At 47.1% G+C, this 21,697-nt stretch overlaps 8 protein-coding genes and 1 non-coding gene across 9 annotated transcripts; 5 read left to right on the top strand and 4 right to left on the bottom strand.

Annotated features, from left to right (window-relative positions):
• The first annotated feature begins 1,433 nt into the window (after positions 1-1,433).
• EV420DRAFT_1494612 (HCO3 transporter family-domain-containing protein) lies at positions 1,434-3,867 on the top strand. The gene is made up of 7 exons (XM_060470811.1): positions 1,434-1,866; positions 1,917-2,197; positions 2,246-2,715; positions 2,768-3,138; positions 3,183-3,370; positions 3,420-3,541; positions 3,593-3,867. The coding sequence occupies exons 1-7, from the start codon at positions 1,613-1,615 to the stop codon at positions 3,620-3,622; spliced, it is 1,716 nt and encodes a 571-aa protein (XP_060339245.1). The 5' UTR covers positions 1,434-1,612; the 3' UTR covers positions 3,623-3,867.
• A 32-nt stretch (positions 3,868-3,899) lies between these two features.
• Positions 3,900-4,030, top strand: EV420DRAFT_t33. Its single transcript has one exon. It is a non-coding gene; the product is annotated as a tRNA-Leu (tRNA).
• Positions 4,031-5,198: 1,168 nt separating this feature from the next.
• Positions 5,199-5,947, bottom strand: EV420DRAFT_1633871 (uncharacterized protein; the record flags this gene model as incomplete). The annotated part of the gene is made up of 4 exons (XM_060476244.1): positions 5,199-5,344; positions 5,393-5,440; positions 5,489-5,642; positions 5,828-5,947. The coding sequence occupies 4 exons, from the start codon at positions 5,945-5,947 to the stop codon at positions 5,199-5,201; spliced, it is 468 nt and encodes a 155-aa protein (XP_060339244.1).
• A 1,464-nt stretch (positions 5,948-7,411) lies between these two features.
• Positions 7,412-9,077, top strand: EV420DRAFT_1257274 (galactose mutarotase-like domain-containing protein; the record flags this gene model as incomplete). The annotated part of the gene is made up of 9 exons (XM_060466821.1): positions 7,412-7,474; positions 7,530-7,583; positions 7,635-7,791; positions 7,846-8,180; positions 8,227-8,304; positions 8,361-8,487; positions 8,540-8,716; positions 8,773-8,880; positions 8,932-9,077. The coding sequence occupies 9 exons, from the start codon at positions 7,412-7,414 to the stop codon at positions 9,075-9,077; spliced, it is 1,245 nt and encodes a 414-aa protein (XP_060339243.1).
• A 286-nt stretch (positions 9,078-9,363) lies between these two features.
• EV420DRAFT_1659822 (Galactokinase) lies at positions 9,364-11,579 on the top strand (the record flags this gene model as incomplete). The annotated part of the gene is made up of 10 exons (XM_060478897.1): positions 9,364-9,530; positions 9,583-9,590; positions 9,642-9,925; positions 9,977-10,147; positions 10,197-10,284; positions 10,340-10,355; positions 10,407-10,882; positions 10,935-11,186; positions 11,239-11,397; positions 11,448-11,579. 10 exons carry the CDS (start codon positions 9,364-9,366, stop codon positions 11,465-11,467), a joined length of 1,641 nt encoding a protein of 546 aa, XP_060339242.1. The 3' UTR covers positions 11,468-11,579.
• Positions 11,580-11,612: 33 nt separating this feature from the next.
• Positions 11,613-13,407, bottom strand: EV420DRAFT_35272 (delta 9-fatty acid desaturase protein). The gene is made up of 6 exons (XM_060481809.1): positions 13,051-13,407; positions 12,975-12,986; positions 12,516-12,925; positions 12,099-12,459; positions 11,870-12,045; positions 11,613-11,819 (listed from the first exon to the last, which is right to left on the bottom strand). The coding sequence occupies exons 1-6, from the start codon at positions 13,217-13,219 to the stop codon at positions 11,691-11,693; spliced, it is 1,257 nt and encodes a 418-aa protein (XP_060339241.1). The 5' UTR covers positions 13,220-13,407; the 3' UTR covers positions 11,613-11,690.
• A 1,800-nt stretch (positions 13,408-15,207) lies between these two features.
• EV420DRAFT_35087 (Plectin/S10 domain-containing protein) lies at positions 15,208-16,488 on the top strand. The gene is made up of 4 exons (XM_060481808.1): positions 15,208-15,474; positions 15,532-15,599; positions 15,652-15,838; positions 15,890-16,488. Exons 2-4 carry the CDS (start codon positions 15,548-15,550, stop codon positions 16,089-16,091), a joined length of 441 nt encoding a protein of 146 aa, XP_060339240.1. The 5' UTR covers positions 15,208-15,474; positions 15,532-15,547; the 3' UTR covers positions 16,092-16,488.
• Positions 16,308-18,117, bottom strand: EV420DRAFT_1659816 (Clavaminate synthase-like protein; the record flags this gene model as incomplete). The annotated part of the gene is made up of 11 exons (XM_060478896.1): positions 16,308-16,582; positions 16,641-16,753; positions 16,806-16,868; positions 16,919-17,090; positions 17,139-17,220; positions 17,280-17,387; positions 17,438-17,514; positions 17,570-17,622; positions 17,677-17,719; positions 17,780-18,011; positions 18,064-18,117. 11 exons carry the CDS (start codon positions 18,115-18,117, stop codon positions 16,473-16,475), a joined length of 1,107 nt encoding a protein of 368 aa, XP_060339239.1. The 3' UTR covers positions 16,308-16,472.
• A 222-nt stretch (positions 18,118-18,339) lies between these two features.
• Positions 18,340-21,285, bottom strand: EV420DRAFT_1494581 (MFS general substrate transporter). Its single transcript, XM_060470810.1, has 25 exons — positions 21,097-21,285; positions 20,952-21,044; positions 20,875-20,899; positions 20,818-20,823; positions 20,737-20,759; positions 20,678-20,686; positions 20,557-20,628; positions 20,469-20,502; positions 20,325-20,418; positions 20,178-20,272; positions 20,082-20,126; positions 19,978-20,026; positions 19,866-19,931; positions 19,695-19,810; positions 19,600-19,645; positions 19,537-19,547; positions 19,355-19,490; positions 19,238-19,302; positions 19,104-19,187; positions 18,984-19,056; positions 18,883-18,932; positions 18,821-18,834; positions 18,743-18,772; positions 18,646-18,692; positions 18,340-18,589 (listed from the first exon to the last, which is right to left on the bottom strand). Exons 1-25 carry the CDS (start codon positions 21,156-21,158, stop codon positions 18,447-18,449), a joined length of 1,488 nt encoding a protein of 495 aa, XP_060339238.1. The 5' UTR covers positions 21,159-21,285; the 3' UTR covers positions 18,340-18,446.
• Between the last annotated feature and the right edge of the window lie 412 nt (positions 21,286-21,697).

Here is a 21,697-nt window from a genome sequence, read left to right as displayed (position 1 = left end):
AGGCGACTCGTGAGCTGTGGATGTTACGGGCTCGACAGGTGTGTGGGTACACAAACCTGACAAAAGATGCTCTAATATCAGCTGCGTTAGCACATCAACCCACGCCTTCGCATCAAACGCAAGTCCGTGAGATTTACATAGAGAAGCCAAAACAGATCGTTTAGCAGAGTCCAAGGATAACATTAAGGTGACTATACTCTCGGAAACAGAAGTCTGACGTCAGTATAGAAGTCGACGTAAATGACCTTCCAAATTCAAACAAACGGATACACTGTCAAAAATACCCGACAAAAGCTGTAAAGTCGGAAGACTACCGATCTCATTGTCGACAGAATGCGACATAACAATATCCACAACATCAATAACAAAAGCGTGCGGGGATGAATAATGCTGAGCCAATGCTACACAGGCGGGATAAGACTCGGCACGATGCTGAAGCAGACAGGCACCGGTCAATATGTGTGATGCATAGACCAAACGACACTCTTCCATCGAAAGTCCTTCACAATCCAACCCATGAGAATCAAGAATCTCATGAAACACACTCTGAGAAGACACAAATAGATGTGGTATGTGCTGCGACAAACCAAACAGAAGATCTCGCAGAAACGCCAGATGCGGTCTCTCCTCATACGGAAGGTTTAGACTGCGTGAAAAATCGGTAGCATAATCATTTTCATCTTTGGCATCGAAGGGCAGTGGATCAGACTCAACAGGAGCTATCGTAGCTGGGTTCCGCGGTGGAAAAGAACATCGTACATTGTCGGAATCGGGACAACGAGACATAGAATGAGACGAGGAATAAAAAGAGGCTGATGTCATCAACAATACAGCAACACCTAGAGCAAAACAAAAACTCACCAGGCAAATTTATTACATCATCCAAAAATAGTCCCCCAGAAAGAACGATATCTTTATCAGGATCATCTATCCACGAATCAGAAGACAAAACACGCGTTCCCAGGAGAATTGTAGTCACCATGCAGGAAACAACAAGGCCCTCGAAACCACATCAGTAAACGAAAGCGAAATAGAGGGAAGATTTACCCATCGGATGCAAACCCGAAGGATTCAATTCACAAAGAAAGGTGAACCAGTCAGACCCAAGACAGATGTCTTCAGGAAGATCTTCGGCCACAAAGAAATCGATGAAAGATACACCACAATTACAGCCACTTTCATAGGCAGCGACAAGAAACCGATGACGAGTGCTCGGCGATATGCCCCGGGAATGGAGCAAGCGAGTAGACACGTAAGAAGAAGACGTTCGACGAAAGCGAGTCGAATGGACAACAAAACCATCCATGTTAACACTGAACATCACGAAAGACAGAAAACAAAAAAAAACATCCTTTTTTTTTCCGACACTACCCCAGCATCACAAGTAACACGAGTCACAGTAAACAAAGTGACAAACAAAGAAACTGCCACACCGAGAATCTGACTTTAACAGAAATTTATGTGTGGCGCGCCGTTCAAATTTACCACACATAGAAAGTCCGATGACATTCGGCTCGGGGAGCTGTCAAAAACTCGGCTACCATCCATCCCCTATAAGACCTTCTACTAACGTAGCAGGAATACTTTAAATTTCATCGGTGTGCGGTAGACCATGTATAATCAAGGACATACTGGAGTGACATCGAGCGTTGACTCGCATTCAGTACATGCAAACGAGGAGGAGGGGCGCAGTAACACCGTAGGGTCAACAATGGCTATTCGCAACCCTATCCTTCGCTGGTTAACGACATTGGGCTCCGGTATTATTCTTGACATTCGCGCCCGAGCACCCCATTTCGCCAGCGACTGGACCGATGCTTGGAATTATCGAGTTATTCCGGCCACAGCGTTGATATTCTTCGCCAAGTGCGTATCCAGTGTAGTCTGCCGATTGTAGAACGTTGACGGCGGTGTAGTGTTCTTCCCGGAATTGCTTTCTCTCTAGATCTTATAGAAACCACTGGACAGTATGGCGTCGCCGAAGTTCTCATCTCGTCCTTCATGGCCGCATTCATTTTTTCCGTTTTCGGTGCTCAACCCCTCACGATTGCAGGCGTCACCGGCCCCATCACGGTGTTCAACAAGACGATTTATGACATTATAGAAAGACAGGCCGATGCTCCGGTATACCTTCATTTTATAGGATGGGTTTACCTTTGGGCAGCTATCATCCATTGGGTCACCGCGATTCTCAACTGTACGTCACTAGTCGACCTCCATAAACCTTGCTCCCAACGCTGAATAGGGTGTAATTTCCTCAAATACGTTACTCTCTTTTCCTGCGATACTTTTGGCTTTTATGTCTCCTGGGTGTACCTCCAATATGGCATACAAGTCATCACGAGGCAGTTCAAGGATAGCACCTCATCCTCTGTGCAAGGGACTTTCGTCTCCATCATCCTTGCTCTACTTATGCTCGTGGTGTCTTTCTTATTCCAAATGCTCTCCGATACGACATTATTCCATCGCCATGTTCGCCGTTTCTTAGCAGACTATGGCATGCCTATCTCCTTGGTTGCAACTTCTGCCATGGCGTACTGGGGGAGGTTCAATGCTGCTAATCCGTTGACCCTGCCCATCAATGGCGCGTTCGAAGCCGCCGGTGGGCGAGAGTGGCTCGTAGCGTTCTGGCAGCTGGAAGGAAAATGGGTGGGCATCGCACTTCCATTCGGAATCGTGCTGTGGATCTTGTTCTTTTTTGACCATAATGTTTCGGTGCGACATCTCTCATAATTTACCTTGCCTGCATGACACCAATGTTCATTAGTCTCTCATGGCGCAAGGTTCCGAGTTTCCCCTCCGCAAGCCTCCCGGTTTCCATTACGATTTTTTCTTGCTGGGAGTAACGACGTTCATCGCTGGACTCATTGGTGTTCCAGCTCCGAATGGGTTGATTCCTCAAGCTCCCATTCATACGACGTCGCTGATAGTAATGGGTCGGCCGGTCAAGAAGGCTGATGAGGAAGAGCCCTACAACGAGAAGAGTCGAGCATTGTCTAATGCAGTCGAAGTGCCTGTCGCCGTTGTGGAGCAGCGAGTGTCCAACCTTGCTCAGGGCGCCCTGTGTCTCGTTCTGCTCACAGGCCCGTTCCTTCACATACTGAACCTGATTCCTCGAGGAGTTCTTGCTGGACTCTTGTGAGCATTCGACTTGACCGTGATGATCCATCTAATATGTGTAGCTGGTTCATGGGTGCAGATGCCCTTCGTGGAAATGGGATTACACAGAAAATCCTGTACTTCTTCCGGGACAAGACTTTGACTCCTCAAGACGAACCTTTGCGTAAAGTCAGAAAGTCGCGCATCCTCATGTTTGTTGCTATCCAACTTGGTGGTTTTGGGGCAACGTTTGCGATTACTCAAACGATAGGTAAGCTCTGGTCCATCTTTGTTTCTTCTCCGGTGCTAATGCCCCTCAGCTGCCATCGGATTTCCGGTGATTATCTTGCTGCTCATTCCTTTGCGCACGCTGGTCATCCCACGATTACCCTTTACAAGTGAAGAGCTAGCCATTTTGGATGGGCCAACGGCGTCTCCGTTCGTGAGTCTTTTGTAGCTCTTAGGCCCTCATCTTGTTTTAATCATGGTACAGACAATGGAGTCTGTTGGGGGTTCGCTATGAATGGTGATCATAGAAGAACATTTACTTGGGCGTCTGCAATACATCTTGCTCACCTACTCTTACTATTTAGAGCTCATTGTACAACGCAGGTAGACTATCACTATTAGAAGCTTGTGTCTCAAGTTCAGCGCCTTGTCCAATTCAGGGGAACATCCATCGATCGACATTCAGAGTATCCACTTTTCACTGAGCTTCAATTTTCAACATTCCTACTGTGACGGTTTCTTCTCGATGTGGATATTCACAACATTATGATTCATATCTCATTACCTTTCATGGCGAGATGGCCGAGCGGTTAAGGCGTGTGACTCAAGAAAATCTAAAGCGGGCTGACCGCCGGGTTGTCTTACCCTGATTAGGGTTTCTCATCATCGTATGATGGCAGGGGTTCGAGTCCCCTTCTCGTCACTCTTTTTTGGCGTCTTCCTGGTGACTCGAGTCTTAAGAAAACCTGAAGCGGGTTTCCTGCCGGGTTAACTTACCCTGACTAGGGTTTCGAGTCCCCATCTCGTCAAGCCTTTCTTTTGTTTTTCCCTTCCGTCTCCCGGATCCCCTTCCCCAAGAGTCAGGACCCAGACCTGTACCGGTTAAGGTTGCGCACGAAACCTCCAGGTAAGTTACGGTTAAAAACAGTAACGGCTTCTTATCGACCTTTCTGCGAAGGATGTTTTGATACGGTATTTTACTGTTACTTACTTACCATGCAGAAAAGGGCACATATGCAGTGCCGAATTCAATGTTTTGTTGAACTTGCCATCACATAGCGACCGGTATGTAACCTGGGTATACTATGAAAACTTAGGTTTCGTGCATAACTACTAACCCTAGTATCGATAAAGCTAGCTAGTACTAGCCACCACGTATACGCAACGCCTGACTTAATACTACAGTGGTGTCCAAGCTGGCTTTGTATAATGTAGGGACCACGGTACGATAATCCTCCAACTTGACTCATGTTCCCTAAGTTCTCTTGGGAGATTTTCAACATACTCTAAATCGTGGCAAGTCTAATCTCTGGATTGGATGGTACCTAGATTGTACAATCAATTAATGCACACCTTGTTGTTTCTTACTACGTCCCGACAATCTGCAGTTCTCTATGGGGATCTCAGGTCCCAGTCTTATCATTTTGAGAGGGCAATACCATTTGGAAGTGGTTAGACAGCACGGTGAGTCGCGCTCGGATATCTCACCGCTAGCACATAACGTCGACTTTCGTCTGTAGTCTGTGAAAAAACCGATATAACTTTACATCTTAATGTCAGACTTGAAAAGCTCAAGAAAACTTGATTAATTGCAAGAATTATATATTAAGCGCTCCGATTTCATTACAAGTGTACTTGTAGCCAAGCAGATCCAAGTCATCCAAACTGAAAGATGCCTTCAAGTTCTGTCTACATGCACGCAAGTGGCACAGCACAAAGTCAGGTTAACCTCGTGTGCGTTCCCTTGAGAAAGGTCCATTTTCTTTCCTTTTCATTGAAACGCCTGACAGCAAAAGGGAATACGCGGTTTGAATTCAAAGAGACAACAAGATATACGAAATGTCCTATAACATTCTCATTGCATCTCACACTTAGAACTGAACGTTCCAGCAAGAAGTGTCGTAGTACTTCTCGCCACTCTTATCATCATCACAATCGTCCTCCCAAGTCGAAATGTCGATGATTTCCTCAAAGAGTGCACAGATGAACTCCTCTGCGGCTTCCTCGAGTGAGAAGGCTAGCAATGCATCAGAAAACGTTAAAAAGCATATGTCATTTATCGTACCTTGGCAAGAGCTGCATTTCTCGTGAGCCAAGCAAATATTCTTACAGTCTGATTCAAAATAAGCGAATGGAAAAAAAATGAAAGTGGTGTGCTCACCGAGCTCAAAGGTATCCTTGGAAACGTATCCAGTAGTGACGGGGGTGTACTTGCCCGACTTCCATCCACTCCAGTCACTCTTGTTCTCAAAGACTGGCTCCCAAGTAGACTCAGTGTCAGGCCATTGTTGGGGGCACTTGAATCCGCACTGGGACTATTCAAAATCAGCCAGAATTCGCTCCAAAGTAAGGTTAGGAAGAGGCGTACATCCGTCAAACATGGGCAGTCCTTTTTGACGTCCGAAGGACATGGTTTGCCGCTCCCGAGTCAAGTCCATGTGGGCTTCCAGGGAGTGTTATCCCCGCCGTCGTCCCTTCCCTTATGGTGGTGTCCCTTGACGTGCTTGTCTCCCTTGTGTTCGTCTTTGTGTTCGCCCTTGTGTTCAGCCTTGACGGCGCCGGAGAGCACCGGGGCGACGAGCACAGCGAGAGGAATGAGAGCAGCGAGTGAGAAACGCATGGTGATGGAAAGCCAAATAGGTAGCAGACGAAGATACTGAGTTGGTCTGGAGGAATTCTGGCATTTATGTAGACTCTTATCCTTCAGCGCGAGTAAGCGTTCAGCAGAGATTTACGGTCATGGGTGTCCATCGGCAGCCTTTGACTTAGAACTGCGGTGTCAGAGCTGCGCGACGTAGATGAGGAGGTTGCAGTAAAAGACACTTCACGCATTCTAGTCGCACTATAAGAGGCTTACGGGTCAACGTCCATATGGTGAAGTAAAAAGTCGGTAGATTCGCCACCATTCTCATCTAATAGTATAGCGCAGCTTGAGTTGATATGCCCTTGTTCGAAGGAGAACAGCCCAAAGTTCAAATCACGACGGTGGATTCAACGTCGAATTTTACAATCGTTAGCGGCAGAGTCAAGTTTCAGTCTGAGCACGTAAGATAGGGCCCAGGGAGATGAAAGCTGACATACGTCCGGACGATATGGTTTCTGGCCATGAAATGATTAGTGACTTGAAGTCGTTGAAGAGAAAAAGTCAGACCGGCAACTACTCGGCAAGCGGAAACTTGATCGGCAAAAGCCGTGATGAAAACTCGAAGTTCGACAGTTTCGTCGTCTCAAGCAAGTCTCTAGTGGGGGGTGGAACGTCTTTCCATGTAATCATCCATTCTCTCGCTTCTTCTGAGACCAATTTCAGTCGTTCTTCATCTTGCTTCCCTCCTTTGAGACAGACGTCGCTGGCTGCATCGTATCTGGTTATCATCACAACTCGAGACAGGTTTACAGGTCTTGGAGTTACGCATGGCCGCTCAGTATAAGCAAGATTTATAGGTAATCCGATGCCCTTCACTACGAAAATGCTTCTCTGCACCGCTCTTCTGCTGCTTTTGTCATTCTGGACTGCGTGTAACTAGTTCCAAGCTTAATCAACAGCTCTGGCAGCTCCTCAGCAATAGGCCATATCAAACTATGTGGATCTCGTTGTCTTACCTATCATGGTTCTAACGTGGATCTATGAGGTAGCGGACAATGGCTGACGAATCTGTTCGACACTGAATTCTGCTATCAATAGGTCAATATATTGACTGTTGTTATGTAGGTGGGATGCGTGATTAGTCTGTCTCACTGAATCCTCGTGACGACCCTACGCTGCCAACGAGGGGTCACAGTTATCAGAGGAGTAGCGGCATCTACAGCTGACGGAGAAACAATCCGGATGATACGGATGAAAGTATGCTCTTTCTGGGACAGGTACACTCATTGATAACAAAAACCTTCTGGACATGCCATGCCGCTATACCATGAGTCGATGATCCGGTCTAGCGAGGTAATTTTCCGTCTACTTTGCGTCCACCCAATTCGTTCAATTGAAGCAAATCGGAAAGACGGTCCGGCACAAGAGTGATCAACTGATCACCCCGTCCTAGCGAAAATGCACCCGGTTTCCTTTGTTGCTAGCTTTGCTCCGACGTCCATGGCTGAATTTACGCCTCTTCTGTTGACTTTGCCCTCGTTCACCCCTTCGCTTGCAGTTGAGGTACGGTTTCGTCCAATAATTATCTAAGTACGATCACTAACTCGCCCTGGAATAGGTTCTGCCTCACGGTTTGACCATTCATCGTTTCATCATACAAGCTGACGGTCGAGTGAGTTCTCTCTAAGGTTTCCCTAGGCATGGCTCGACCTTTTCGTATCAGACTCACGACATCGTGGTAGGCCCAGAGGCACCTGAAGACCACACCACGCAGAAGTATACTAACACGATCATTGGTCGTTACGCGAACCGCGTGCCTACAGGAACACATAAACTGCAGCGGAATGGATACGAAGGTGTTCTTGTCGCTCAGGCAAACGGTCTGTCTCCTTCGTTACTGCTGCGGTTCCCGATTTACCAACTATCTGCCACAGAAAGTGCCAGGGTATCGCTGCACGGCGGTCCGATCGGATTCGATTCACTCCCATGGACACTCCTTTCTGCAGATATGCCGCCTACACTCTTCTCCAAGGCGGAACTCGGACATTTTTCGGGGGAAGAGAATAACTCACATGCTGTATTCCGTCTAGTATCTCCGGACCGCGATCAAGGCTATCCAGGCGAGCTTACTGTTGAGGTTTTGATTGCCCTCCTTGCTCCATCGGAGTCTCAGGTGGCGGAGGCGGGCAAGGAACTCAATTTAGGGAGCCTAGTGTACGTGTACAGAGCAAAGGTGAACAAGGACGTGACTCCAGTCAACTTGACGCAGGTGAGTGACTTTAATGCGGCGGGGATTATATCCTCAAGAAGCGTAGCACTGGGGATTCAATCTCGATGCTAGCATGAAAGAGCGACCGGGATCTGACGTCAAGAATCATTATTTGACCTTGAAGGTACGCGCGTTTTGCGCATAGGTTGTAACGACGTTTTGAGGAATATGATGCTACAGGCCGACCGGATCGTCCACCGAGATTCGGATAGTCTTCACAGTGGGAACTATATTTCAGTCGCATCAGCACCTGAGCACAATCACTCCGGAAAGAAGATTGGCGACAAGTATCCCGAACCGGGTTATGGTGGGCATATGCTGCTGCAGCTGTAGTTTTCTTGAATCTGATCGGATACCAGATGACTTCTATGTCTTTGAATCTCGACCCATCGATGTTCCCAAGCGCGTACCAATCTCAACGTTCTCGGATGATTTTGACCTCGTCAAGGGCATCATTACACCTTCCAACGTTCATTCCCCTGTTGCCCTACTTTCGTCTGAAATCTCCGGATTGAGCTTGGCGTTTGATACCAATCGTGCGTATTTCATTACCATCTCATCAATGTAAGGCTTTATGTAGTGTGCGTTACAGAATCTGGGGTAATGTTTTATACCAACATCGGTGCAGCTCCGGAAAGAGATGCCAGGAAGAAGATACATGGAGGGTCTGGACTTAAAGGCGATGGCCTAGCTCCCGGAAGTGCGTTATTACCTCCGCTCCAAGTTGTCTCCCATTAAACGATGTATCCAGCTGCGGCATTCCTCGAATTCCACGACGTCCTGAGTGCATTCCTAGAACCTTCGAACAAAGATGGAGAGGATGGCCTACTAACCCAGGATGAGTTGTATAATAACTACGTCCGTTGCGACGTGCGGTTCAAGGCGCCGGCGAAATGAAAATGAATATGTAACACAGATGTATTGTACCTACAAGCTTGGATGTAACCTTTGAAAAATACCTGAAATGACGACCTTCGTGATTATCGCCCTGATCTTTTTCATTACCACGACGTCCACCTGGTACCGGACCGCAACGGCATGAAAATTACCGCTTCGCAGACTTATCTCTGCACCCCAGTCTGCTTTTCTCGAGGGCCGATAAATGGCATGGAGATCACATGGCGACGTTGAAAACGGAACTTGGGTGCCATAAATCAGCATCCGCAATCTAGTACACCCATCGATGGCCGCCCTCGAACCAATCCCAGTCTTCACCCAGTTGAACGACCTATACGGCAATCTAGGAACGACGATAGACCATGCTGCCCAGTGGAATAATCTAGCAGAAGAGTTCCAGAAGAGATTTGGCAGGAAACCGGCATACATTGCCAGAGCACCAGGCAGGGTCAAGTGCGTATTGTTACTATTCTTGTATCTTTTGCGGATAGTAACACTCTTCTAGCTTGATAGGTGCTTGATGTCAGTATCAAAGGTAGACCATTTAGTGACCGTTGCTGCTAGGCGAACATATCGATTATTGTCTCTTTGGTGTCCTTCCAGCAGCGATCGAGCAGGATATCCTCATTGCATGTGCCCCCAAGACTCATGCAGATCCGGGCTATGTCGTAGCAGATAATTTACAAGAGAAGTATACTAAGCAGTCCTTCAAGCCGTTGTCTAAACGCAAGGACAGTGTGTCGAGCATCTCGAGTATAGACGACGAGGATGTTCATGCAGAAGAGTGGCATTTGGAGATCAATACGACAGAACTGAGGTGGGAGAGTTACGTGAAGGCGGGATATTATGTATGACATTGTCTTTGCAAGTCCGAGTGTGAACTGATATTTTGAATACAGGGCGTCCTCAATAACTACTTTACTCCATCCCAAAAGGGAGATTCCGACTCTGCTTATCCTGTTCCTGTCGATCTTCTAGTCACTGGAACCGTTCCTGCAGGATCAGGACTTTCATCGAGCGCAGCTATGGTTGTTGCCTCCACCTTGGCTTTTTTGGCTGTCAATGGAAAGGTCTGACTTTGTACACGATCAATAACCGCTCTTCTGATCGCGATTTAAGCTGGATGCCAACATCGCAAAGGACGGTACAAACAAAATCAGCAAAGGTGATTTGGTGAAACTGGCGGTAGCCAATGAGAAGCGCGTCGGTAGGTCTTTGTTTCATTGTTTCACTCGGGGCCTATCTTGATTTATGCGACGTAGGCGTGAACAGTGGAGGGTATACACGCACAACCTTGATTCTCTCGATAGGTTCTAATTGATATTCCAGGATGGATCAGGCGGCGTCGGTAATCTGCACTCCCTCCTCCGCTCTCTATATAAGTTTCTTCCCTACCCTGTTCGCATCTCCGGTCCCTTTACCTTCGGGCGCCGTCTTTGTCTGTGCAAATTCTATGGTCGTGTCGGACAAGGCCCTTGGCGCAAAGAAAGGTTATAACCTCCGCGTGGTTGAGACACTTGTAGGGGCCCGTGTCCTGGCTCGACAGTTGGGTCTACCTCTAGGCGAAGGAGAGAGGATCACGTTACGCGAAGTCGCCGGACGGCTTGTGGGTGAAGCGGCAGACCAGGAAATGAGTATCGAAAAATTGAGTGAGGTGTTAGAGAGGATGGATATGGAAGTAGATGGATTGAAGCCAGTAGGCCGCGATGAAGCTGAAGAGCTTGGTGTTACGATGGAAGAGATGATTCGTATGTCTGGGCTGTCGGAGGAAGAGTTTCATGAAACATACTTGTCTTGGGTTACAGGTATGTGACACCGATAATACTGGTATCCTGATTGACATCTTTCCTTCTCTAGTGGAAGCAACGCACTTCCAGCTGTACAAACGAGCTAAGCACGTCTTCTCTGAAGCGTTGCGCGTGCTCAAATTCCGCCAAGTATGTCTCGATGCTGCGTCTTCACCACCGGAAACTGTCATGCAGACATTGGGGGACTTGATGAACGAGTCTCAAACGAGCTGCCGGGATTTGTATGAATGTTCATGTCCTGAACTTGACGAATTAACCCGATTGGCCCGAGAGGCGGGTGCAGTAGCTAGTCGCTTGACTGGTATGCGCAACCTGCTGGATACATCTTTTGGGAGTCTCACATCATTGATTAGGTGCTGGATGGGGCGGATGCACTGTTTCGCTCGTTCCCGAAGGACAAGTTGATGCGTTCATCCAAAAAGTTAGGAATACCTACCCGCCTTATCAAGCCTTGGAAGGCGAGAAACTGAAAGAAGTCATCTTCGCTACCAAACCAAGTAGTGGTGCATGTGGTATGTTAACTATCCTGTGTCCTGCTGCAATTAACAATTTCTTTTTTCAGTTTACAAGTTTGATGACTAGTCCTAGCCTCAGCGTTATAAATTATGTGTGCAATGGATGCGCTTATCGTTTCCTTGCACTATGCTAGTCGTGATAAAACAGTTTTCGATTGCCGCAGATTGGTGGTGGAAGACAAGAAATAATGGAGTCGAGCAGCAACTAGGTACTACCTGCCAGACCGTTTCTTTCATCGATTCTATACTTTATTCACTGCATTCGATGCATGAGAAGTTCTGTGTCGCTTTTATATGCCTTGACGACGTGTAGCGACATACAAACTCTGCGACGGAGGGATGGCGTGCTCGGGTTTGACGGGTTCTGCTGGTGTTTCTACACCATTTTCCAGAACTCCAACGCGTAACATGGAAAGCAACTGTAGAAGGATTAACAATAATTCAACGACAAGTTGAAGGATCGGCATACATTATGCGCTGCGTTTGAATGGTTGTAGACGCCACCGAAGAAGGCGGGGGTCATGTCTTTGCCTGCACTTTGATTCAGAATGTCCGAACCCCCGGGATGCTCTTTTATGAAAGAAGAGACGTCGTGGATGAAACCAGCAATCAGAATGAGGGGACAATTCTTTGATTCTTTTTGGACTAAAGATTTTGGGGTCAATGAGATAAGAAGGAAACCGATCGTACAGACATACACGTATCCCAGGTGATAACTGGAAGCTTTTCGGTCGGCGTAGGCCAGGTGATTTCTTCCTGGACGCGTTTGAGGTCCTTCAGCTTCATTGTCAATTGACCCTTTGCGATCTCGTTGCCAGAGAATGTGCGGAGATGACTAGCGAACCCAAGGACTTTACAAGCCGCTATGAACCATTTGGTAGGGTCGAACTGATACCACTGAATGGCATTGCGATAGTCCATGGGGAACTGGTGATGAAAGTTGTGATATCCCTCACCCATCGTCACGATGGCTGTGATGAAATGGTCTCTAGGAGTCAACCTGTCGTCGAAGGGGGCTGTTCCTAGGTAATGGGCAACAGAATTCAATGCAAAGGTACTCTGTAAAATGGGGATTGGTGAATTCCCAAATAACTGCAACTGGAAGAGAGACTGACATGGTGAGCGAAGGTCATGCGGAGCATCGTCGCGAAGCAGAAACCGCCTATCCAATCGCCCCAAAAATATCCAGGTACCACAGTAGGTACGATGATAGCCCAGATTGGGAGAAGGAAGAAATACCACGAATGTTGGAGCTGGAGGAGCCTGTCTTTCTTTAGATCAGAAGAGTCTGCGGCGCCGGAATGCAGGTCGGTGACGAAAACCATCCAGCCGAGATGGTTCCACCAGAATCCACGGTTAGCGTTATACGGGTCCTTGTCGGTGTCGGTATAGCGATGGTGGGAGCGGTGGGAACGAGCCCAGAAGAGGGCTGATCCCTGGGCCGCGCTTGTACCGGCCGCGAGCAAAAACAGCTGCAAGGGAATAGACGCATTGTAGGACCTATGGGACCACAAACGATGATAGCCTAAAAATAGTCAGCCATCAGTACCTAAGTATGGGACGGGGCAACGAACCGGCTGTAACACCTAGAAGAAGCAAAACAGGCGTGATTAGAGGAGAACCAGCAGACTTGAGTGCGCGAGAGCATACCTAACATGGAGAACACATAGTACAGAGCCGAGAATGCCGCCGTCGCACGAGACGATGGAGCGTAGAAGAATCCTGCTAGTCCCAACAGTGGTGTAAGGATGAAAACCCAAACGTTGAACCATCGGACGCCTTTAATGGGCGGAAAGTTGTCAAATATAGTGACCCTCATTCTGAACGAAGTCCCCTGTTGGACCGTCAAGGTAAAGCGTTCGGCGAAGTGTTCTGAAGGAGACTTGTGCTGAGAACGGTGAGGCTCTCAGTTGTTGGAACTATCTCTCCTTTCGTTTGTGTCCTTTTATCCTCAGATTACCCCAAAGTTTGTGCTGATGAGCCTCCGGGAAACCCGCGTGGCAACCCTTTGAGGAAGCACCCATAAACGATTGAATGGCGAAGCACGCACCAACCCTTCTTGCGGGTCGACCGCAGAGTTGATGGTCAAAGTGTGTTTGATAACAGACTGAATGACAGCGTGTCCAAAATCGGTATTTGAAACCGGATACCACTCCCGAGACCTGAGGCCTGAGCGCTCAGCTTTCGCAGGGACAGATGTGTGTGTGCGTAGTATCGAGTGTTAAGGCCAGGAGCCCGAAGGCCAGCGACTCTGGTCCATTATGGGATATTGGTTATTTACCTCCGGCGGAGGCGGATACATACGATTCTTATAATCGTATTTCTGACACCGCTACCGGGTCCATCCGCGCTTTAGCTTCTTTACAAGAAGCATGAATTTGGTATGTCATCATCAAAATTACCAGTTCGCGTTCATGACTCGGCTGCAAGAACCCGAGCATTCCCGTAAGTCGTCACCCTGACCGCACTCAGAGTATTGAACAATCATTTCGTGATCTAGAACTGGCTGATGTTAATAAAAGGATAGAAATTTGGAAGTTATATTTGGATGCATAGCATCGGCCATGGCCTGCAGGGAAACATAAAAGTATTCTTACGATTAAGACAACAATCGTCCAGCTTTGAATACGGGTCTTACTTGCTTAAAATAACTCGTTATACCAAAACCTACGACCTTCGAGTTCCTGTCGATAGCATAATTATCGTTCTCACTGGAAAACGTGCAGGCGATATTGGCGTAAAACAAATATAAGAGACCTGAATCGGAGGTATGAATGAATGGGTTGTCCAATTTCCGGCGTGATATAGCGTAAGAACCAGGGCGAAGTCCCACTCCGCAGGGACCTGAACAATACAATGATATGGCCGACTGACAAGACCTTGAGTCCTCCACACGATGATAGCAGGGCTGCCATGCTCTAGAGCAGACGGTGTTGATGTGTTCTGAACTGAAAGCACTGCAACATGAATACAACATTCTTTAATCATGCTCCAATACAGGTTACTCGACAACGTGCTCCTAAGAATAGTGCAGTTAAAAGGGGGAAATAACGTTACCATATACCCCAGGTGATAAAGCAAACGTTCCGCCGAACTGATATTATAGCGCTGTCGGCACTTGATTTATAGGTGTAGGATTTTCGTGGCGCTGTCTGGGCACTCAAGGTACGTGAATTGTCGCTTTGAATACGGGAAAACGCCGTTTCGAGAAAAGGTTGCGTAGACGAACTCTGTGATAAATTTGTCAAATAAATTGGGGTTACTAGCAAACGTTCATAGAACCGCGGGAAATGTGGGGTTATGTAGCGGATAGATGTTTGGTAGGCGGCGCGACGCATCAGAGATACTGTTCCGAATATACGGGTGAGCCTTGGAGTTCGTCTACTATCTGTGTGTCGAAGAATCGCATTTCAGCTACTGTTATGGCAAGTGCATTAGGCGGTGACAGTCAAGGAGTTTCGCATTTTGGCACTAGACCCTGGCAACGTCAAATTCTTGGAATCCCATATCGCTCCCAATGGTGACCCTTAGTGAGTGGAGTCACCTATTAAGCGGTGGATCAAGTGCCAAAGTCCAGCACGTAAAAGATTAATAGCGTCGGCGCCTTGTGCACATCAGAAGGCATCACCCCAGGTTGATGCAGCCTCGCAACAGATAAGACTGAATGATGTTATCAGCAGTCGCATAGTACTAGACATTCACCTTTGGACATATGTACTGCAATCTTTAGATGAACTTCTGCAACCGCGAATGGTTACCATTGGTGGTAAAAACGAACCGTTCTTGAATATCGGAGCACCGGACCGAGAGTATTGTGGCTTATTGACATCTATTTCCCTTTGAGGTTCCTGAGATACCGCCCGTCGTTGAATCCTCGTAACATCGCTCGCGTTCGCCGTCAAGACTAGCGGTTCAAGCCACATCAAGTGAGTGTTCCGTCGAAACTATGCACCTTTATGTATGCCATCCAGGCTTTTTGAAAAATTCCCGTCGAGGAATGATGCTGGATGCGCTCTTGAACTTTTGGATGACGCTAATACATACCCTTTTTCAGCCGGCCCTCTCGTTTTAACGGTGCGCACCTTTTCAACCGGAGGAAGACTATGTTGCCTGATAGTAATCGTGATATAGCCTTCACTCGACAAATATGATTATTTCCAAGGAGAACCGCCGAAAGATCTATGAGAACCTCTTCAAAGGTGCGTTGACTTTCAAGTCAATGCCATCGAGATTTACGATCCTTTCTTCTAGAGGGTGTCCTTGTTGCTAAGAAGGACTACAATGCTGCGTCCCACGAGGAGCTCAAGGACGTTCCCAACTTGCAAGTAATCAAGGCGCTTCAAAGCCTTACCTCGCAAGGCTACGTTAAGACCCGTTTCTCGTGGCAATGGTACTACTATACCCTCACACCCGAAGGTGTTGAGCATCTCCGAGAATGGTATGAAGTCTTCTTGGTGTGTCAAATACTTTTTTTCTCAACCACGTCTAGGCTGCACCTTCCCGCTGAAATCGTCCCCGCCACTCACAAAAAGGCCGCCAGGCCACCCCGCCCTGCAACTGTTCGTCCAGGAGGAGGAGAGTACCGTGCGCCTCGCGGTGACCGTGATGACTACCGCAAAAAGGAGAGTGCTGGAGGTGATTTCAGGCCCTCATTCGTCGGCGGCGTTGGTCGTGGAGCTCCCAGGGAGTAAAGGGCGGATCTGTGGTCGTATCTCTTCCTTATTACATGCAATGCACCTTTGACCATCTATGTTCTTCTGGCTGTCTCTAAGGTATCGCGGGCCACCTATGTAGAATGCCAGAAGTCTTGAGACTCGAAATACCAGGAACTACGTCTTGCTGTCTTGCCAATGAGGGAGAACCCGGTTTTATTTGCCGGTGCCCCAACGAAACCTCTAGGGTATTCAGACTACCAAAAATACAGAAATGTATGAGTTTGGCGCTACAGGCAATGTCCCAGCATAAGTGATGTACTGGGGGTCTATGAATTGGAAGTACGATGGAGGCATAACGCGAAAAGAAAGTTCGAAGTGTACAATTTCATTCTGATACAATTTATATCTACAGTTAAACTATGCGTACACTTTCTCCTTGAAACCCGGAAGGATGGTGGCCGTTCGGTATTCGATGTTGTCTTGGTATCCTTTTGTCCTCTGCCATGTTTGTTTAGCAAAGGTCCATTCTGATAAAATGGTTGCTCCAGTTAATAACTGGAAGGCGTGTTGGGGTGCATAACTAACCTTCCATCGTTGGCACCTTGTTGCCACTAGCCTCGAACTGGTTCTGGGTATACCCTTCGCGTTGCAGAACAGGGGATTCCTTGATGGTGGATAGCTTAACGTCGTTGTGAGGCCTTCAAAGACACCATAAGCATTTGAAGAGATGGAACTAGTGGATAATTGCACCTGGAGAAGTACAACAGACCGAGACGGTCAACATGTTGCTGGTCTTTAGGTGGGACAGTCACTCTAAAAAACACGTCGGTTAGGGACTCAGGAAAATAGAGGAAGAAATATACCGATGGATCGTGCTCTTGACGTATCCTCCAGTCAAGAACGTCAACGCATCACAGGCATTGACAGTCAACGTGGCGTCTTGAGGCTTCACCCATTTCCACTCGTTTGTCGAGTGGTAACGGATCTGAAGTGCTGCAACTGGTTGACGGAACAAGAGCGTGAAACTACCAAGGTCTAAGCAAACGTAAGTATACATCGTAACGAAGGCCGATTAATATTTACCGGTATGGCCAACCGACCAGGTTTTCACCTTCTTGTTTTCTTCTTCTGTGTACTTCGAATACTTCATGTATCTCAGGTGGTCCTACGTATTTTTTTGAGTACCATGATTGACGCACAAATCGTTTCAGAAAGGAGCCGTACCTCGCTCTTAACCTCGTATTGGTGGATTTTGGTGAAGTAATCCTCAGGGAGTTCCAATGCAGTCGCCAAAAGCACATACAGAGGGTCCAAGACCTCAGTGTGTAACGACTGAAAGAATGTGTAAGTTTATATACCAAGCACAAAAATTTCGCTCTAACCCTCGCAAACTCTTCAACTTCCTCGATATGATCCGCCACAACGGGTGGGTGTACTTGGGGGAAGAAGCCATTAAATTCTGCCAAGGAAAGACCTCAGGATAGGACAACCAATATGAATGAATGAAATCGTACTAGGAATATTGTAAATCTCCGTGTGGTCCTTCAATCCAGTTTCAGGGTCAATGCTATAGGTGGGACATCAGGCCGAACTTTTTAGCGTCGAACAAGGTAAGACAAACATCCTGCGACCCGCCGGTACGTAACCGTTGAATTGACCCTTATCTGTGAATCTGTGAAACGACGGGTATTAGCACGGCATCCCTTGGAGTATTATAGTCTAACCTAATCCCGCGGGTGTATATTGTGATTTCTCCTCCAATGGGAGCTCATAAAAGCGTTTGCCAAGTGCAAACTGCCTGTTCACGCGCTCTTGAGAGATCCCGAAGTTCTTGACATAGAAGAACCCCTTCTCGCGTATAGCGTCAATGAGGGTCTTCGCAAGCTCCGCGCGGCCCTCGGGAGTGTTATACAAGCTCAAGTCGACAGTGACAAGCTCTGCCCAATCCAAGTTTTCCTGTTATAGCTTCATTAGAAAAAATTGTTCGACAAAAGGGCGGTCGTCAAACCTTCGTCTCGGGGACATATTGAAAAGATCCGAGCTGAGGTGTGGCAACTGGCATCGCGAGATAAGTGTGGTGCGCAGAAAATAAAGACACGTTTTTATATCTAACAAGACCCGCGAGTTTCCGGTAAATTCAACTGTATGAGTGCATATCAGTGAGGTGACTCAGCTGGACAATCACCTCATCGCGAACCGACATGATGTTATATGCCTATGTGTCAGATGATGGGCGATACCAATCCTATCGGAATCTCAGAACCGAAATTGCCCATGGCCAACGTCGTTGAAATATCCATTGCTATATTCGCATCCTCTCGAAACATTGGAATTAAAATTTAAGCCCAATACGAACGGTCTACACTTGCATAACCATGAACGGCAATCCTTTCATTCTTCGTCGGTCTCCTTCTCCACTTTTGAAGTCACTGAATTCGAACGTCCAACGTCGCTGACGCTACCATCCTTCAGCTCCTTACGAGCTCGTTTAGCGTCGCGGTTCTGGAAGTACAGCGTCGCCAATGCCGCGCAAACTATATAAAACCGCATAAGAATCACGAAAAGGGGATTGTCGTGTCTCGAAACTCACTCATGCCGAAATTAATGCAAGCGGTTGCTACATTGCCCTTAAAGACGCTACCACGATATTAAATAACAACATGGAAAGTCTAGACACTTGCACATACCGAGGTTGCTCTACTTGCGGGAATATCAATCTATATAGGTGTCAGATACACGAGAGGAACTGAAAAGACAGGAATCACATCGGGAGCCAAGCCTGGAGCGTTTTTAGTTAGCATAAATGATAAAATCTAAAGCTGCGCACCTGAACTGTATATGCAAAGGTGTTACAGCACGCGACAACGAATGATCTCTCTTCAGAAAGCCTTGAGTATATTTATGATCAGATTGGTCCCGAAAACCTACTTTCATTATCATTACTGGTAAGCTCGTTGGCCCAGGCAAGTATGAGACCAGACAATCCACCGCAGACAGAAGTCTAAAAAGTATCCAACAAGGATTCTTCTGGGTGGTAGGGCAACGTACCATGTAATAGAATGCCCAACGCCTGGCGACATGAGTGTAGAGAGGTGTCGCTGCGAGCACGATACAGACTATAATGTTCCATGTCTATGGCACAGCGTGAGGATCGTACACATTTAAATAATGCGATTGTTTACCCCAGCAAAAAGCATCGGAGGCCATCGCTTCTCAATAGCGTCAGACCACCATGCATAAACCAAAGCTAAGGTTTGCGTTCAAACAGGTTGATGTTCGACGATTTTTAAGGAACATACTCGTGATGACTTGCACTACATTGATGCCAAGAGGATAACAGTTTATTTGACCGACGGTATATTTCGTATGAGTTTTGGTGTTGAAGCTTTTGAACCAGAAGATCATAGAATTTGTAGGGCCGTTGCCATTGTTGAACTAGATCGAGATCAGTGAAATCAAAAAGGGAGGTGACACTACTGACAAGGACGTAGACTATAAGTCGATCAATTCAGCTGCTCGAAAAATACCGGGGGGGATTGCTCACGAGGCACGAGTGTGTACAGGTGCCAGGTCTTAAAAAAGCCTAGGACCTGGAGGGAACCTTAGGAGAGAACTCCGGTGACGCAAAAATGAGCTTACTTTCGCCTTAGTAAACTTAGTGGGAGGCTTCCTTCCAATTTCGTCCATGCGCTTTCGAGCTAAAAGTAGTTGGTGTTCGGTGTAAAATATGGATGGCTTCGTATTGTGCGGAAGATCTTCACAAAGTATTGGAGGATGAAAATATACTTGTGAAAGGTCTTGATAACATACCGGGCATTATCAAGTATCCAAGCAATGCGATGGGAATCGTGATGATGCCATCAATGATAAAAAGCCCTACTAGATTGAGTCTCATTGACATGTCAGAAACCTGTAGACTCACATTTCCAGCCCTCAAGACCATGAACTCCGTTCAAGCCGTTGTAGGCCGCCTGCGACAGACGAGTAAGATTATAAATGACACCTCCGTTGAATACTATACCGTACCGTCTGTAAGAAGCCACTAAACATGGGTCCAATCGCACTGGCGGTCTAGTAAGGCGTGAGACCACCGGATTCACTCCATTTCGAAAAGGTTCATACGTGGAAGATGCAAGCACGTTTGGCCAATTCCTCGGGTCTGTACCAGCTCCCAATGACGTACTGTATGGCAGGATAGAAGGTCGACTCGGCCAAACCTTGCTGGAGCTTAGTCATCGGATTTGAAAAGTGAGTCCATATCCTCCTCACCGACGAAAAACCGTAAAGCACATATTTGGGAAAAATTCTTGGATGTTGACAGAAGCATAGTGAGGACACTCCAGATAATCTCCATGGTGGGAATCTGACAAGAGACTATGGATTTTCCTAGTACGGTAGGTGAAGGACACGCACCCATATCGAAGGCCTGATCCTAGTTATTAGGAGACTGTGATTTACATTAAACTCGTCTGACGGTAAGCAATAACAATCTGACACGCACTTGGAAGGAATCTGTCCAATGACATATCCGCAAGTCCAAGCTGTCGTTATATAGTTGTATTCATTCCCGTACCTAGATATAGTTAGAAACCGAGTTGTTTGACGTGTGAGAGAGACTAAACAGATTCAAACTGTAGAGGTATGAGATATCGGCGCTTTAACAACGGAACAAGGAACATACTCTTCTTTCATTCCGGAGACGTACTTCGACGAAAAGACAGGTAAATTTCTGCAAGTGTACAAGCAATAAAAGCGAACACACGGCATTCTGATGCACGCATCAGGATAACTGACTAGCATGAATCCGCGAGATACGTACCGTGACATTTTGTTGATCTAGATACGTGCTGACGCAGGAAGTAAGAATATGAAGGCGAGTTGTACATGATGACTTATTTGCTGAAATACGACAATGCTGCGTAGGTTAGCAAGCAAGCGTCAAGTTTCCCAAGAAACTTTCGTTCTTCTGGCGACTTGTCCCAGGTATCCCTATAGATCGTCAGATCAACGTGTATACACATTAAGGAACACCATAGCTCACCAGATGTAGCTGCGAAGAGGTCGTTTCTTGGCACTAAGCAATTCCGGAGCCATGATGATCATAATTCAGAGCAGCATTCCTCGGACGTTAATTATATACGTCAGACTCCCTTAACCAACCCTTATCGATTCAAGGTCCCCAATCATATGGACGTAATATGGCAATTAAGGTGTAAGTGCGTGTCTCTCTGGCAAATCTGCGCTGTTTGAAAAATAAATCATATTATTGGAGCTGCGCGCAACGTACCTCTCGTTCTAGATACGAGAGATGCAACGCGAGAAACTGAAAAGAGGGACGGCATCCGGCTGGTTGCTGTCTAGCCAATCTCTGCTATCTTCCCGCGGGCTGGAAGATGGGTATAAGGCGGAATGTGCAACAAAACGCGATGATGGCACAAGAAGACGTGCCCAGGAGAGTAAGAATTCGTCATCTTGTCAATACATGATGGAATTCAGAGAAGAAGACCTCTTGTTGACGAGTGTGTACTGAAAGTTTTCGATCGCCGCGGGCCGCGGCATTACTTTACAAATTCATGTTCCTTTCAACAAACGACGTGTCTTGTTAAATGATGGTATCTGCAAAGCAGTGGGTACTAGATAAA

This window comes from Desarmillaria tabescens (assembly GCF_030435595.1).
Source record: "Desarmillaria tabescens strain CCBAS 213 chromosome Unknown EV420scaffold_1, whole genome shotgun sequence".
In the NCBI taxonomy this organism is placed as follows: domain Eukaryota; kingdom Fungi; phylum Basidiomycota; class Agaricomycetes; order Agaricales; family Physalacriaceae; genus Desarmillaria; species Desarmillaria tabescens.
This window is presented reverse-complemented; position numbering and strand designations above follow the sequence as displayed.